This window comes from Bos taurus, chromosome 1 (genome assembly GCF_002263795.3).
Source record: "Bos taurus isolate L1 Dominette 01449 registration number 42190680 breed Hereford chromosome 1, ARS-UCD2.0, whole genome shotgun sequence".
Taxonomy (NCBI): domain Eukaryota; kingdom Metazoa; phylum Chordata; class Mammalia; order Artiodactyla; family Bovidae; genus Bos; species Bos taurus.
This window is the reverse complement of record NC_037328.1, coordinates 87299671-87317379: the sequence shown is the minus strand read 5'-3', so window position 1 is coordinate 87317379 and position 17709 is coordinate 87299671. Positions and strand designations below refer to the sequence as shown.

Genomic DNA, 17709 nt, shown 5'->3' with positions numbered 1-17709 from the left:
AAACCAGTTTTTATCCCATTGTGGGGCTGTATCTCTCCATTGAGAATGCATGTTTAAAAGTTATAGATTTTCTTTTGTTGCAAAAATTTAAATAATACAGATTATACAAATAATCTTCTAGTATTTTCTATGAGTATATAAGTTAAACAAGTCCATGCTATAAAAGCAAGGTTGTAGCTTAAGCCCCATTTAATTTTAGTTATTAAAATTATTTATATTATGCTAAAAATTAATTAATCCTCTTGATGGTCACTCAGGTTAGTTTCAATTTTTATTGTTGTTATCATAAATAAAGCTATGGTGAAAGTCTTATGCTCAAGTCTTTGACTGATAATATGATTATTATCTTTGGATAGACTTCTAGAAGGATTTATTATGCTAAAGGCCACGAACTATTTTGAGTCCTTGATATATGAGGCAGAATTGATTTTGAGAAAGTATGCCATGATAAACTCTCATCAGAAGTATCAGAGATATTATTTGTTGCAACCTTAGTAGCAGAGGCTATCATAAAAACCAATTTGATAGATAGAAACAAGCTAGTCTGTTGATGATGCTACTAAGGTTTTTAAATACATCAAATGGAGACCTTCGTTCTCCCCAGGTGTTTAGAAAGACAAAACTCTTTGTCAGAATCCATAGGGTATTACCAGCTTATATAGTGGTGTTGGGGTGTGGGACCCTGGGAGGGGGAGCTCAGGTGCATGGGTTATAGCCCAGAGACTGATGTTGTACATTGGTGTTCTCTCTTCTCACTTACTTTCAATTTCTTTGTGGAAAATTAATGATTTTAATAAGATGGTTGATCTGATTTTATGAGACTGCTTTGCCTACTGTGGTACAGAGAATAGGAAGGAGTAAGACATCTTAATGATTATGTAGATTGTTAATCCCCTAAAATCAGAGACTATTCATCTCAGTCCCCAGTATCTAGGGCTGAGTAAACAGTAAAATTTGTTGGGTGGAACCAAATATCAGGAAGTTATTCAGAATTGAATAAAACTGAAAATTCCTCTACCAGAAAGAACCATAACATTAACATCTCTCTCTATATTTCCCCTGTGTAAGAAAATTCTATCTTTCCATCTCTTTCTGTCTTTCAAGTCACTTAAACTGATTTCTTAGTGTTTTCTTTTTTTCCAGGCATTTTAAAAAGCATAAATCCTAGAGCAACTGGGGCTTCACGGGGGAATTTAGCTGGCTGTGGACTGTACTCACACGTATTCTGGGGCTCGAGGAATCCCCCTGGTACTTGACCCAGCTGTGTAAAGTGTGTCTTTTCCACTGAATTCTTTGCTAGCAGCATAAAGACTACCCGTGAAATAAAGCCTGAAGCCCCCCTGTTCAACCTCCCACCCATTAATATCACTTTTGTCAGCTTATCGACATGGTTTGAGCATTGTGGGATTAGCCCAGCTCTTGTTCTAACTAACCCTCAATGTTAGTTCAGTGACTGGCCAAGCTCTGGTTGGCTGCCAAACTGTCTTAACACTGATAAAAAAAATAAGGGTGTTCCATTCCACATTTGCTGCCTTCACACATTGCATGATTACACTGTTTCCATCTACCAGAATTTCTTCCAGGTCAGATTGATATTAAACAGTCTATTTAATTTTGGATTTTTTCCCCCACAAAATAGTTATCAACTAATTTATAAAAATGTGATCCAAAGAGGATGAGAAAACTGGTCAACATTTGAAAAATGAGAAATGGTCACCTTCTCACTGGCTGAGATTGTAACCTGGTTCTGGGCTTCCTGGTTCTCCGATATCCAGTTCCTCCGGGCCATTTCTTCCCATTCTGCTTGCATCTTATCCCAAAACTCTGTATCTGACTAGAAGACAGGAGAAATGAAGATAGATGGATTTAAGAACATGCTATATCATTTGGTTTATTTCCAAGAGATAGTTTTTCTCACAGATAAAATGACTTCTGGGGAGGAATAAAGTGTTCAAATTGGCCACATCCAATGACACTCATGGTTGAAGAGCTTCTGGAGGGCACTCAGCACTCAAGGTGTCAAAGAGTAGTAGCTGTGATTTTTCTCTGGGAGAAACATAGTTACCACCTGAAGAACCAGGATCATATAAAACCAAATTCAGCTAAAAATCCATTATTTGAATAGTTTTAAGTGTGGGTACCTGACACACATTTTGGGAAGGGCAGCCTCTCCTAGAGTTGCTGCTAGGCAATGAGATTGGAATGCAGAAGTAGGAAGTCAAGAGATACCTGGAGTAACAGGCAAGTTTGGCCTTGGAGAACAAAATGAAGCAAGGCAAAGGCTAACAGAGTTTTGCCAAGAGAATGTGCTAGTCATAGGAAATTCTCTTCCAAGAACAAGAGAGACAACTCTCATGACCATCACTAATGGTCAGTACTGAAATCAGACTGATTATATTCTTTGCAGCCAAAGATGGAGAAGCTCGATACAGTCAGCAAAAATAAGCCACCTGACTGTGGCTCAGGTGATGAGCTCCTTATTATAAAATTCAGACTTAAGCTGAAGAAAGTAGGGAAAACCACGAGGCCCATTCAGGTATGACCTAATTAAATCCCTTATGATTCTACAGTGGAAGGGACAAATAGATTCAAGGGATTAGATCTGATACAGTGCCTGAAGAACTATGGACAGAGGTTTGTCACACTGTATGGCAGGCGGTGAGCAAAACCATCCTCAAGAAAAAGAAATGCAAGAAGGCAAAATGGTTGTGTGAGGAAGTTTTACAAATACCTGAGAAAAGAAGAGAAGTGAAACGCAAAGGAGAAAGGGAAAAATATACCCAACTGATTGCAGAGTTCCAGAGAATAGCAAGGAAAGATAAGAAAGCCTTTCTAAGTGAACAATGCAAATAAGTAGAGGAAAACAATAGAATGGGAAAGATTAGAGATCTCTTCAAGAAGATTAGACATACTAAGGGAACATTTCATGGAAAGATGGGCACAATAAAGGATAGAAAAAGTAAGGACCTAACAGAAGCAGACGATATTAGGAAGAACTGGCAAGAATACACAGAACTATACAAAAAAGGTCTTAATGACCCGGACAATCATGACAGTGTGGCTATTCACCTAGAGCCAGATATCCTGAAGTGTGAAGTCAAGTGGGCCTTAGGAAGCATCACTACAAACAAAGCTAGTGGAGGTGATAGAATTTCAGCTCAGCTATTTCAAATTCAAAACTTAAAAGATGATGCTGTTAAAGTGCTGCACTCAATATGCCAGCTAATTTGGAAAACTCAGCAGTGGCCACAGGACTGGAAAAGGTCAGCTTTCATTCCAATCCCAAAGAAGGACAATGCCAAAGAATGTTCAAACTACCATACAATTTTGCTCATTTCACATGCTAGCTTAAAAGTCCTTCAAGCTAGTTTAAAAATCCTTCAAGCTAGGCTTCAGCAGTGGATGAACCAAGAATTTCAGATGTACAAGTTGAGTTTTGAAGACGCAGAAGAGCCAGAGATAAATTGCCAACACCTGTTGGATCATAGGAAAAAGCAAGAGAATTCCAGAAAAACATCAAATTCTGCTTCACTGACTATACTAAACCCTTAGTGTGGATCACAACAAACTGGAAAATTAAAGAGATGGGACTACCAGATCACCTTACCTACCTCCTGAGAAACCCATAAGCAGGTCAAGAAGCAACAATTAGAACTGGACATGGAATACCGGACTGGTTCAAAATTGGGAAAGGAGTAAGTCAAAGCTGTATATTGTCAGTCTGCTTATTTAAATTCTATGCAGAGTGCATCATGCGAAATGCCAGTCTGGATGAACCACAAGCTGGAATCAAGACTAGTAGGAGAAATATCAATAACCTCAGATATGCAGATGATACCACATTAGTGGCAGAAAGTAAAGAAGAACTAAAGAACCTCTTGATGAAGGTGAAAGAGGAGGGTGAAAAAGCTGGCTTAAAACTCAACATTCAAAAAACGAAGATCATGGCATCAAGTCCCATCACTTCATGGCAAATAAATGGGGAAACAATGGAAACAGTGACAGACTTTATTTTCTTGAGCTCCAAAATCACTGCAGATGGTGACTGCAGCCATGAAATTAAAAGATGCTTGCTCCTTGGAAGAAAAGCGATGACAAACCTAGACACTGTATTAAAAAACAGAGACATCACTCTGCTGACAAAGGTCCGTATAGTTGAAGCTATGGTTTTTCCAGAAGTCACGTATGGATGTGAGAGTTGGACCATAAACAAGGCTGAGTGCCGAAGAATGAATGCTTTTGAACTGTGCTGTTGGAGAAGACTCTAGAGAGTCCCTTGGACTGCAAGGAGATCAAACCAGTCAATCCTAAAGAGAATCAACCCTGAATATTCCTTGGAAAAACTGTTGCTGAAGCTCTAATACTTTGGCCAGCCTATTCGGTCAGCCAACTCATTGGAAAAGACCCTGATGCTGGGAAAGACCGAGGGCAAGAGAAGAGGGCAACAGAGGATGAGATGGTTTTATGGCATCATCGACTCAATGGGCATGAGTTTGAGCAAACTCCAGGAGATAGTGAAGGACAGGCAAGCCTGGCATTCTGTAGTCCATGAGTCACAAGTCAGACGGGACTGAGTCACTGAACAATAACAATGAAGAATTAGAGTAGCTCCTTTAGGACTGGCTGGGCAGTGGCTTGGGAAGCAGCCGGCCATAGGCACAGAAAGCAACACTGGTTTATCCTACTCTGTGCCAAGCTCTGTGCTAGGAGAAAACTCAGCCTAGAGGGTTATGGTCAGAAAGCTAGGATTACACAGGTTCTGAACCACAGTCTGGTTTCTAGGCCTGTACTCATCACATTATGGCAAAGGTGTCCTCCTGGTGCTAAAGAATGAAGGAGACTAGCTTTGGGTGTAAACTCGACTGAATCTTCAAGGCCTTCTACAGCAGGATGATTTTTCAAAAAATAACACTGTGTTTTCCTCTTTATAACTTTCCTTTATGTGTTCCCAAGGGGAAACCAGGCCATTTGCTCTCCCTTACTTCAGGGGACTGAAGCAGACATTTTCTGCAAGATCTGTCCCTGGTTGGCTTCTATTTTACTAAGCCTGAAGAGAGTACTTGAGGTGTTCTGGAGGGAGGAAAAGGGGACAAATATCTTAAAGACCTTAAGAGAGGAGGGGAGATTTCCAGGGACAGGAAAAGAGAAGGAAGGTGGTGGGTTCTGAGATAAGTGGGAAATGATGCTTAGCTTTTAAGGATTTCCCTGACAAACTGGCCTGACCTCCAAGAGAATGAGACAGGGTGTGCTAGGAACTCAGATCCCCACATGACAGAGAAAGAAATACAAACTGGACTTGGATCAACCCTTTGGGGCTTGATTGGCTGTTAGCAGTTAGCATGATAGACAGGAAGGTGGAGACTCTGTCCTTGTTTTTTGGCACCACATAAGCATTCCATGTTTGGTGACTGAGACTAAGTGACCTGATTGGAAACCACTATTTTCCTTAAAGAAAACAGTGAAATGGGTACTGCTTGAACATCAGAGTTTGGAACTGAGGTCCAATTTTTCTGCAAATCTCAGTTTCTATGATTCTAAACCTGTGACTTGCTGACATCCCATCAAAGGTTGCTCTTCATCTTTTAATCCTCCCAGTCTCACCCTCTACTCCACCCTCATTCCTGGGTAGTGGTTGTTCAGGGGTGAGACCTCGTCTTCAAAGTTGCTCTAAATGATAATTCAAAGCGTATTTCTTCTGAATATAAACATGCAGGGAAAAAGGGCCAGCCCAGTGTGATTAATCCCAGGCTACTAAGTAAACAGCATTTCTTCTTTACTATGTCCAGAATACTCATTTCTACCACAGATATGGGTTCTGTCCCAACAGTAGAGGATTTCCCCTCAACAAAGGCTCAGGACAGCAGGCATCTTGGTAATGCATATCTGATATGCTAGAAGTCCACGGAATGGCCACCAGTTATTCAGGTTAAGGTTAGGAATAAAATTCAAAATGGCTCTTTCAATGAGCCTTTCTGGTAGAACACCAAATTGTGCAAACAGAATGATCTCAGTTATATAACAGCTAGATAAAAGACTAGAAGGAAATATCCTGCCATGTTAAAAGTAATCTGTCTTTCATACAGATGGCCAATAAACACATGAAAAATGCGCAACATCACTCATTATTAGAGAAATGCAAATCAAAATTACAATGAGGTATCACCTCACATTGGTCAAAATGACCATCAGCAAAAAAAATATCTACAAACAATACAAGCTGGAGACGGTATGGAGAAAAGGGAACCCTCTTGCACTGTTGATGGGAATGTAGATTGGTACAGCCACTATGGAGAACAGTATGGAGATTCCTTAAAAAACTAGGAATAAAACTACCAATGCATGCATGCTAAGTCACTTCAGTCATGTCCAGTTCTGTGTGACCTTATGGACTGTAGCCCGCCAGGCTCTTCTGTCCATGGGATTCTCCAGGCAAGAATACTGGAGTGGGTTGCCATGCCCTTCTCCAGGGGATCTTCCCAACCCAGGGATCAAACCTGGTCTCCTGCATTGCAGGCAGATTCTTTACCATCTGAGCCACCAGGGAAGCCCCCCAAAATACCAAATGACCCAGCAGTTCCATTACTGGGCATATACCATGAGAAAATCACAACTCAAAATGACATATGTATCCCAATGTTCACTGCAGCACTATTTACGATAGCCAGGAAATGGAAGCAACCTAGATGTCTATCAACAGATGAATGGATAAAGAAGTTGTGATATTTTATACACACACACACACACAATGGAATGTTACTCAGCCATAAAAAGGAACAAATTTGAGTCAGTTCTAGTGAGGTGGATGAACCTAGAGCCTGTTACACAGAATGAAGTCAGGAAAACACATTTTGTATATCAATGCATATATACAGAATTTAGAAAAATGGTACTGAGGGACCTATCTGTGGGGCAGGAATAGAGATGCAGACATCGAGAACAGACTGGTAGACACAACAGGGGAAGGAGATGGTGGGACAAACTGAGAGAATAGCACTGAAACATATACATTACCACATGTGAAATAGATGGCTAGTGGGAAGTTGCTGTATAACACAGGAAGCTCAAGCTGGTGCTCTATGACAACCCAGAGGGGTAGGATGGAGCAGGGAGTAGGGGGGAGGTGACATATGTATACTTATGACTGATTCACTCTGTTGTATGGCAGAAACCAACACAACATCGTAAAGTGATTATCCTCCAATTAAAAATTAAAAAAAAAAAAAAAAAGAGTAAACTGTTTTTGAGTGAAGGGCTGATGGGTGATGTTTTCCCTGCTTCTTTATGCTCTTTGTACTTCCTGAATTTTCTATGAGTATGCATTGCTTTTATAATTTAAAAAAGGTTAAAAAATGATAAAAATTATCTTTCCTTTTTAAAATACCATGAAACCTGCACTGAAGGTTTCATTTTCAACTGAAGGGACTCATTTTCTTGAATAGGCTTTTAAAGATGCAGGTTCAGCTTGTCTGAATAGAAACAAACAGAAATCTATCAAGTGAATTTTATAATGTTTACTGACTCTCCCGAGCCCCCTGATGGGTGGTGTGAAGTGCCAATGACTTCAAGTATTTTCTAAGGCAGTTAAGTTCCCCTAGTGAGACTCCTTGGCATCTAAAGCTATTAAAAGTCTTTTGAATGAAAGAATGAGGAAGATTTTGTAAGGTGTACTTCTAAATTACAAAAGTCACCTTTCCTGCAGTTTCAAATTAGAGCAGTAGATGCATAAAATTGCTGTGGAAAGAGAACCTCAGTTGAGGTGGGGCTGTCAGGACCTAATTTAATGAGGTACACCAGGACTGACTGTTACCACTTAGAATAAGTTCTGCTGACTAATTAAAGTGCACCACACAGTTTCATTTAATTACAGAAGACTACTTTTAGCACAATCAATTTTCATCCAGTCTCAGAATCCAGACTTCATTCTGGTAACTGCAATTAACACTGCCTCTTTTTTTCATTCCTAATCAATTTCAGAGAAACCTCAAACACGTTTGAATTTTAAATATTTTAGACATGACTGAGGGGATTTTATGTATTGATGATTTTGTCAGCTGTTCTGGGATGCTGGTAGATTACTTTTTATACGCTACAGGTAATAAATTATATGCTCACACCAGAAACAAGCTATTGTTAGCAATCCATTTTCATTTTAAAAATAGTTTTCTGATGATAACAATGGTATTTTACTACAAACTTGGGATATGCAGTATGGTGGTTAGAAACAAATTCTGGCTCTATAGCTGACCTTCTACAGTTCAGTTCAGTTCAGTCGCTCAGTCATGTCCGACTCTTTGTGATCCCATGAATCATAGCACGCCAGGCCTCCCTGTCCATCACCAACTCCCGGAGTTCACTCAGACTCACGTCCATCGAGTCAGTGATGCCATCCAGCCATCTCATCCTCTATCATCCCCTTCTCCTCCTGTCCCCAATCCCTCCCAGCATCAGAGTCTTTTCCAATGAGTCAACTCTTTGCATGAGGTGGCCAAAGTCCTGGAGTTTCAGCTTTAGCATCATTCCTTCCAAAGAAATCCCAGGGCTGATCTCCTTCAGAATGGACTGGTTGGATCTCCTTGCAGTCCAAGGGACTCTCAAGAGTCTTCTCCAACACCACAGTTCTACAAGTCCCGTAATATCTCCAGATCTCATTTTCCTTATCCTTAAAATGAATATAGACTAGTGGTCTTGGTTAGTCACTATAAGGACCAAATGAGAAAGTGTATCTGTGGCATAAAGCACATGGTAAATGTTCAGTAAAAGTAGGTGTGCTTACAAGTGCTTTTGTACCTTTGAGAAAAATATAAAGAATGAAACAAAAATCACCCACAACCTCAAAGTTCAAATGCACTTCTGTGAGTATGCTGGTGTTTAATTTCTGTATATACATATTCTCTCTTAGATGCTTTTCCTCTCTATTTAAGTCTTGCTTTTCTACCCAATTATTCAAAAATAAGAGCAAGGTTAAGAAGACTATTGCAAAAATGGACTGTTACATAGCAATTAAAATAGTACTTATGAAGAATTTATTACAACATGGGATAGGCCTTGAGTTATAATGTTCCTTGTTGTATAGTATGGTCACAATGATAGAAAACAGCAAGTAATGTGTGAGGGGAAAAGAAAAATAAGGCTAGAGAAATGTACCTACAGTTCATGGGTTGGGATTATGAGGAATTTGCCCCAAAACCTTTCCTTGCACTTTTTAGCATTTACCATATCTTCTATTGCTAGCATGTGTTATTTTAGTGAAAAAGTAAGATTTTCTTAAAACAGCTTCCATCCAACCTAGGTGTCCATGGAGAGATGAGTGGATAAAGAAGTTGTGGTACATATATACAATGGGATATTACTCAGCCATAAAAAGGAATGAATTTGAGTAGGTTGAACAGAGACAGATGAACCTAGAGCCTGTTATACAGAGTGAAGCAAGTCAGAAAAAAACATATATCATATATTAACGCATATATATGGAATCTTGAAAAATGGTACTGACGAACCTATTTGCAGGGCAGGACTAGAAACAAAAACATACAGAATGGACTTGTGGACACAGCAAGGGGAAGAAGAGGGTGGGACGAACTGGGAGATTAGCACTGAAATACATACATCACCATGTGTAAAATAGATAGTGGGAACTTGTATAACACCGGGAGCTCACCCTGATGCTCTAGATGGAGAGGGGTTGGATGAGGGTGTGAAAGGGAGGCTCAAGAGGGAGAGGATATATGTATACTTAAGGCTGATTCACATTGTTATATGGCAGAAACCAACACAGCATTGTAAAGCAATTATCCTCCAGTTAAAAAAATTTGTATAAAAAATTAACTCAACTCAATAGCAAAAACCAAATAATCAATTAAAAAATAGGCAGAGAATCTGAACAGATATTTTTTTCAGAGAATACATACAGATGGCTAATGTGGAAAGGTGCTCAGCATCACTTATTCAGTGAAATGAAAAATCAAAAACACACTTGTCAGAATGGCTATTATCAAAAGGCAAGAAATAACAAGTGCTGGTGAGGATGTGGGGAAGAGGAAACTATTGGAAATGTAAATTGATGCATCCACTATAAAACTGTATGAAATTTCCTTAAAAAAATTAAAAATAGAACCATTCTGTGCTGTGCTTAGTCATGTCCGACTCTTTGCGACCCCATGGACTGTAGCTTCCCAGGCTCCTCTGTCCATGGGGATTCTCCAGGCAAGAATACTCAAGTGGGTTGCCACGGCCTCCTCCAGGGGATCTTCCTGACTCAGGAATCGAACCAGGGTCTTCTGCATTGCAGGTAGATTCTTTACCAGATGAGCTACCAGGGAAGCCCAGAACTATTCTATAATTCAGAAATTTCATATCTGGGTATTTATCTAAAGGAAATGAAAACACTAACTTGAAAAGATATGTGTACCCCTGTGTTCACTGCAGCACTATTTAGAATAGTTAAGATATGCATACAATTTGTGTCCAAACAGATGAATGAATAAAGACGTTCTGGTGTAAACAAACAAACCCCCAAACTTCCATCTTTTCAGTTTCAATTCCTCCGTGATGTTTTCCCCCAAAACCCTACACTAGAGCAATCTCTTACCTCACTGAATTCCAATAAGAATATTCTGGATCAGTGGTTTGGAAAAAGAGAGCTGTGTGCTAGAAGCTGCCATTATCCTTGTGAACTTGAGAAGTCATTTATACTTATCTGTACATTATCTTTTGTCATTTGTAAAGTGAGAAGACTGGGTTCATTCTAAAATAACTCAGGTTTCTTTGTCTGTACAGACTGACTCAGAAGAATAAGGGGGGAGGGAGATCTTAGTCCAGAATCATCATTATTATTATTTTTTGGAAGGGGGCTTCTAGTCTGTTCACTGATCTCCAAAAACTGTACTTTAAAATATTTCTCTAAAAATATACTTGACATTTTCTTTTCACTTTTTTATTATAAAACTAGCAAACAAAAATTCCTAAGAACCATGATAAAATTAAATAGTAATTAAAATATAAAGAATAAGGAAATAAGCAATTTAACTTAGAACCAGGGAATTTTAAGGGATAGCAGCATATTATCAGCTCTCATTCACCAGTCTATTTTGGTCATTCTCGAGTTGAAATAGAGTAACTTTCCACTTTGCAGTCAAACACAATTGTTGATTATAAAGATCCTGGGGTTGTGTCATGAAGGAATTGATTGAGGTGAGATTATGTGTCAATTCTGCCTGTTAGGAGTCTGACTCTTTTTTTGCCTCTTTAGAAATTGATTAACTGTCACTGGATCAAAACTTAAAAGAACCATCAATCAAACATCTCATTCTGCATATACAAAAGAAAAGAAAGTATCCCTTGTAAGGAAGAGAAAGAAAATCACTGTGCAAGTTTGGATAAAGTATTTGCCATGATAAATTTTCATTGAAGTGAAATTGTGTACAGATGAGCTAGGGACCTCATTGTCCTGGATCTCATAGCCCAGGCTGGCGAAGAGTTGCTGAAATGTCCCCACTCACATCACTTGTTGACTTACAGGTAATATTAGTTGAAGATTCCGTATGGCTGCCCAAAGAACATATTCAGCCTGAGGCTGCAATTAAAGAGTGCAGCACAGGTGAATTCTAGCAAATATTTAGAGAAGAACAAACGCCTATCCTTCTGAAACTTCAAAAAAATTGCAGAGGAAGGAACACTTCCAAACTCACTTTATGAGGCCACCATCACCCTGATACCAAAACCAAATAAAGGTATCACAGAAAAAGGAAATTATAGGCCAATATCACTTATGAAAATAGATGCAAAAATCCTCAACAAAATTCCAGCAAACAGAATTCAACATCACACTAAAAAGATCACACACTATGATCAAGTCAAGTTTATTCCAGGGATGCAAGGATTCTTCAATACATACAAATCAATCAATGTGATACATCATATTAGCAAATTGAAAGATAAAACCATCTGATAATCTCAATAGATGCAAAGAAAGCTTTTGATAAAATTCAGCACCCATTTATGGTAAAAACTCTTAAAAAAATGGGCACAGAAGGAACCTACCTTAACATAATAAAGGCCATAGACAACAAACCCACAGCAAACAATATTCTCAAAGGTGAGAAACTGAAAGCATTCCCTCTAAGATCAGGAACAAGTCAAGGTGCCCACTCTTGCCACTATCATTCAACATAGCTTTGGAAGTCCTAGTTATGGAAATCAGAGAACAAAAAGAAAGAAAAGAAATCCAGATTGGAAAGGAAGAAGTAAAACTCTATTTGCAGGTAACATGATACTGTACACAGAAAACCCTAAGGACACCATCAGAAAACTACAAGAACTAATCAGGGAATTTAGTAAAGTCACAGGATACAAAATCAGTACACAGAAATCACTTGCATTCCTATATACTAACAATGAAAAATCAGAAAGAGAAATTAAGGAATCAGTCCCATTTACCATTGCAACAAAAAGAATAAAATGCCTATGAATAAATCTACCTAAGGAGACAAAAGAGCTGTATACAGAAACTACAAGACACTGATGAAAGAAATCAAAGATGACATAAACAAATGGAGAGATGTCCATGCTCCTGGGTTGGAAGAATTAACATTGTGAAAATGACTATACTATCAAATGCAATCTACAGTTTCAATACAATCCTTATCAAGTTACCGATGGCATTTTTCACAGAACTAGAACAAAAAATTTCACAATTTTGGAAACACAAAAGACCTTGAATAGCCAACGCAATCTTGATAAAGAAGAATGGAGCTGGAGGAATCAACTTACCTGATTTTGGACTATACTACAAAGCTACAGTCATCAAGACAGTATGATACTGGCCAAAAGCAGAAATATAGACCAGTGGAACAAAATAGAAAGCCCAGAGATAAACCCATGATTCTATGGGCAAGTTATCTTTGAAAAAGGAGGCAAGAATATACAATGGGAAAAAGACAGTCTTTTCAATAATGGCCCTGGGAGAACTGGAAAACTACGTGTAAAAGAATGAAATTAGAACACTTCCTAATACCATACACAAAGATAAACTCAAAATGGCTTAAAGACCTAAATGTAAGATCGGAAACATAAAACTCTCAGAAGAAAATGTAGGCAGAACACAGTATGACATAAATCATAACAAGATCCTCTATGACCCACCTCCTAGAATAATGGAAATAAAAATAAACAATGGGACCTACTTAAACTTAAAAGCTTTAGCACAGCAAAGGAAACTATAAACAAGGTGAAAAGACAGCCCTCAGAATGGGACAAAATAATAGCAAATAAAACCACTGCTGCTGCTGCTGCTGCTGCTGTCACTTCAATCGTGTCCGACTCTGTGCGACCCTGGACATGGCAGCCCACCAGGCTCCCCCGTCACTGGGATTCTCCAGGCAAGAACACTGGAGTGGGTTGCCATTTCCTTCTCCAATGCATGAAAGTGAAAGTGAAGTCGCTCAGTTGTGTCCGACCCTCAGCGACCCCATGGACTGCAGCCGACCAGGCTCCTCCGTCCATGGGATTTTCCAGGCAACAGTACTGGAGTGGGGTGCCATTGCCTTCTCTGATAAAACCACTGGCAAAGGATTAATTTCCAAAATATATAAGCAACTCACACAACTCAATACCAGAAAAACAAACAACTCAATCAAAAAGTGGGAAAAAAATCTTTGGGGAAAGATTGAGGGCAGGAGGAGAAGGGGTGAGAGGATGAGATGGTTGGATGGCATCACCGACCCGATGGACATGGGTCATGTGGACTCTGGGAGTTGGTTATGGACAGGGAGGCCTGGCGTGCTGCGGTTCATGGGGTCGAAAAGTTTCAGACACGACTGAGCAACTGAACTGAACAATCCAGCAGTACCACTTCTAGGCATATACCCTGCGGAAACCAAAACTGAAAAAGACACACGTATCCCAATGTTGCAACACTGTTTACAATAGCTAGGACATAGAAGCATCCTAGATGTCCACTGACGGATGAAGGGATAAAGAAGCTATGGTACATTTATATAATGGAATACTACTCAGCCATAAGAAGGAATGCATTTGAGTCAGTTCTAATGAAGTGGATGAACCCAGAGCCTATTATACAGAGTAAAATTAATCAGAAAGAGAAATATTGTATATTAATGCATATATATGGAATCTAGAAAGATAGTACTGATGAAGCTATTTGCAGGGCAGCAATGGAGATGCAGACTTAGAGAACAGACTTATGGATACGGGCAGGAGGAGGAAGGAGAGGGTGAGATGGAGAAAGTACCATGGAAGCATATATACTACCATGTGTAAGTGAAGTAGCTCAGTCGTGTCCGACTCTTTGCGACCCCGTGGACTGTAGCCTACCAGGCTCTTCCCTCCATGGGATTCTCCAGGCAAGAGTACTGGAGTGGGTTGCCATTTACAGATAGCAAATGGTAATCTGCTGTATGACTTAGAGAACACAAACTGGGGCTTTGTAACAACCTAGAAAGGGTGGGAAAGGTGGGAGGTGGGAGGTAGGTTCAAGAGGGAGGGGACATATGTACATCTATAGCGAATTCATGTTGATGTATGGCAGAAATCAAACCAATATTGTAAAGCAATTATCCTTCAATTACAAATAATTAAAAAAGATGTGCAGCACCCTGATCAAACATAGAATTTTTAAAAAATAAATTAAAAAAAATTTCAAATACAGTTGAATTACAATATTGTGTTAATTTCAGGTGCACAGCAAAATGATTCAGTACTACATACACACATACCTATTTTTTCAGATCCTTTTCTCTTGTAAGTTATTACAAACTATTGAGTAGAGTTGCCTGTGCTATACAGTAGGTCCTTGTTGATTATTTTACATACAGTAGTGTGTACATGTTAATCACAAATTCCCAATTTATCCCTCCTGCTCTTTCCCCCTTTGGTAACTATCAGTTTGTTTTCTATGTCTGAGTCTGTTTCTGTTTTATATACAAGATCATTTTCATAATTTTTTAGATTCCACATATAAGTGATATCATGTGATATATGTCTTTTTCTGATGTACTTCACTCAGTATGATAATCTCAGGTCCAAGAGATAGGATAGAATTTTGTCTGGTCAAAGTTAGTTTGAGCTCTGGGTACAGCCTTTGGTGTCCCACATAGTGTGAGGGTCCTTGACAAAGTGGAGTCTCTTCAAGCAAGAGTGTTTGAGTGGGAGTGAGCCTGTTTACGAAGCAATTCACCTGTTTAAAGCAAGGCTCAGGGGATGCTGAGCACAGAATCTTGTTTCTGCAGATAGCAGAATTAGGGTGAATGAATGGCAGTTCCAAGGGGAAAGATTTTTATCAAACACAACATGAAGTTGCTTGAAAATGTGCTGCTGCTTCTTCAGAGGGATGGGTTCCCCAGCATTAGAAATTTTCAGACACAATGACCAATGTGAGGGGTGCTCTACACATGATTCACAGGTCAGTTTGACCTAATGAACCCTATGGTCTCTTACAAATCCTATGGTCTCTTGCAAGTCTTTGCTTGCAGTGTTATTAATGAATTGACTTCTGGAGTCAAACAGGAAGGTTCAAAATTAATAAAATCTCTATGAGATAAGAAACGGATCTGCCATGTATGCACCTTTCTCAAGCTAAACAGGATAGGGAAGGAAAACAGACACACTTTGGCATCACGTAGAGGCAGGCAACCTATCTCACCTCTTTAACTCAGTTTCCTGGTCTATAAAATGTAAATGGTCTCTTAGATTGTGTGGATTAAGTGAAGCAATGTATGTAAAGTGCTTAGAATTTGTAACATATAAATACTATGGAATTGGCAATTAATGTTATTTTACACTTGTAAATGAAAACAAGTATTTCCCAGGATAGAGAGGATGCTATCCCACAAATTGTAAAGTGTGTGGTTCAGAAGTGCTGGAAAACAAAAATGTTTGTACTAGCATTCAACAGAGATTTTCCAGTTGCCTCTGGGTTAGACATGCTTCCCTGTATAATGGAGTCGACCATCACTGCCAGTGTTGGCAGACACCTGGGCAGACAGCCTGAGGCTCTCACCAAGCTACATGCCAGCCTGTTCGCTGCAGAAACATGGGGATGAAAAATTGAAGAAGAACAGATATAGGAGGCTGGAAATAATGGAATAAAAGGCTTGAACAGGGTGTCAGAAGCAACCAAGAGCCATTTCTAACAGAAACTAAAGAGTTTCCTGTTCTTTGGTTTCTATTCTTTTTTACCTGGCAAGTGGCAAAGAGGAATGGAGCATTAAACACAATGAACAAGGCCTGTTGTCCAAATGGGCACGGGTCATTTCTGAAAGGGCTTTTAGCTTATTCATTTGCAAATGAATGCCCTTGCAGAACCAGAATTTCACATGATTATATCTGTGTTTGTAGCTCCAGTGGTATTTGCATTCATAACAAAGAACTGCTCTTAAGGTGCCCTGAAATAAGATTTGGAGAGTAAGCCCAGGGTTTGTTGCTGCTTTGGGAGTAAGGTTTTGTGAGCCCAGTTTTTCAGAGGCTCCTGGCTGCTCTTTGGGCCACTAACAGTAGGCAACCACAGGGCTGCTCTACCACAGGCTTTGGGAGATGCAGAGGGGCATGGGGTTTGAGTCTTGTTTCATGTTCCATGTGACAAGTCATGTGATGCAGGAAGGGGCAGGTGGATAGTACAGTGCAAGCCCTGACTGTTAGCTTTTCTTCCTGTAAAGCAAGTGCCTGCCTTAAGCTTTGACTGCCAAGGTATCACTTCAAAGAGGCACCCACTTCAAGGATGGCACCCTCTTTAACGTTGGCTATCTCAAATAAACACATTGCTGGCTACAAGACTAGATAAAGAGCCAAGCTGTCCATGTCCACCCCTCCTCTCATACCTCCCAGAATCCTTTGTTTTAGAGTTCTTGGTTGATTTTGACAACTGACCATTTGGGAGGATTGTTTTTCCTCCCTTCCTGAGCTTTAAATCCCACTCTTACATTTTAAATTCGCCAATAAAGAGGGAGCCCTCAAAACCTTAGGCTCCCACTCTCAGCCCCAATAAAAGGAGAACCCCAGGCCCATGCTTGTGTACTTTCTACTGGTGACTCAGCTGTGTACCCCAGGAGAGACATGTAATTTCTAGAACCTGTAAGTAATAAACCTTTATTTTTCTTGAAAAGTTTCCTGACGGTTATTGTTGAGAACATCTTGTAACCACAGTAAGAACTACAAGGGCCAGTCCAATGACAACACTGGTAATTTGATAGGCTGAGGCAGGCACAGAACAACAGTGAATTGCAAGCAATGAGACTCAGTTCCAAAGGGATTTCTTCTCCTTTAGCCATGTCTACAAGTGGGGAAAGTTACTGGGAAATTCCCTCCTAGCTTTATAAAGTAAGGTGTGAGAAATATTCACTAAACCCAAACTATATGTTTGTGCTTGCATCATAGTGATACTAAACAAAACACCTAGATGTGGATGTTATTCTCAAGCTCACCGTCCAATGATAAAATAAAAATAGCGGTAACTAATTCAAGAGAAGGTGAACAAATGCTGTAAAAACAAACAAATTACTTGCTCAAAATCACATTATTATTGGTAAATAAAAGATCCAGAATTCGAAGTACTTTATTCTTTCTTTTTAGGGCAGATTGCATCTTCTAAAAATGGCTCCAGTGGTATATCTAATTCCTCCCACACTCCGTTAAGTGGTGGAGTCTGTTGCTCTGTCTTTGAACACTTGCCTTGACAAACAGAATGCAATGGAAGTG

General features: G+C 39.5%; 1 protein-coding gene across 15 annotated transcripts in view; it reads right to left on the bottom strand.

Moving 5' to 3' along the window:
* Positions 1 to 17709, bottom strand: part of PEX5L (peroxisomal biogenesis factor 5 like) — a 353835-nt gene that overhangs the window by 65045 nt on the left and 271081 nt on the right. For all 15 annotated transcript variants that reach the window (XM_024989943.2, XM_059885023.1, XM_005201648.5 and 12 more), the window contains one exon: positions 1718 to 1834. In XM_024989943.2, the coding sequence (XP_024845711.1) occupies positions 1718 to 1834 (117 nt within the window). The remainder of the gene's footprint in view (positions 1 to 1717; positions 1835 to 17709) is intronic.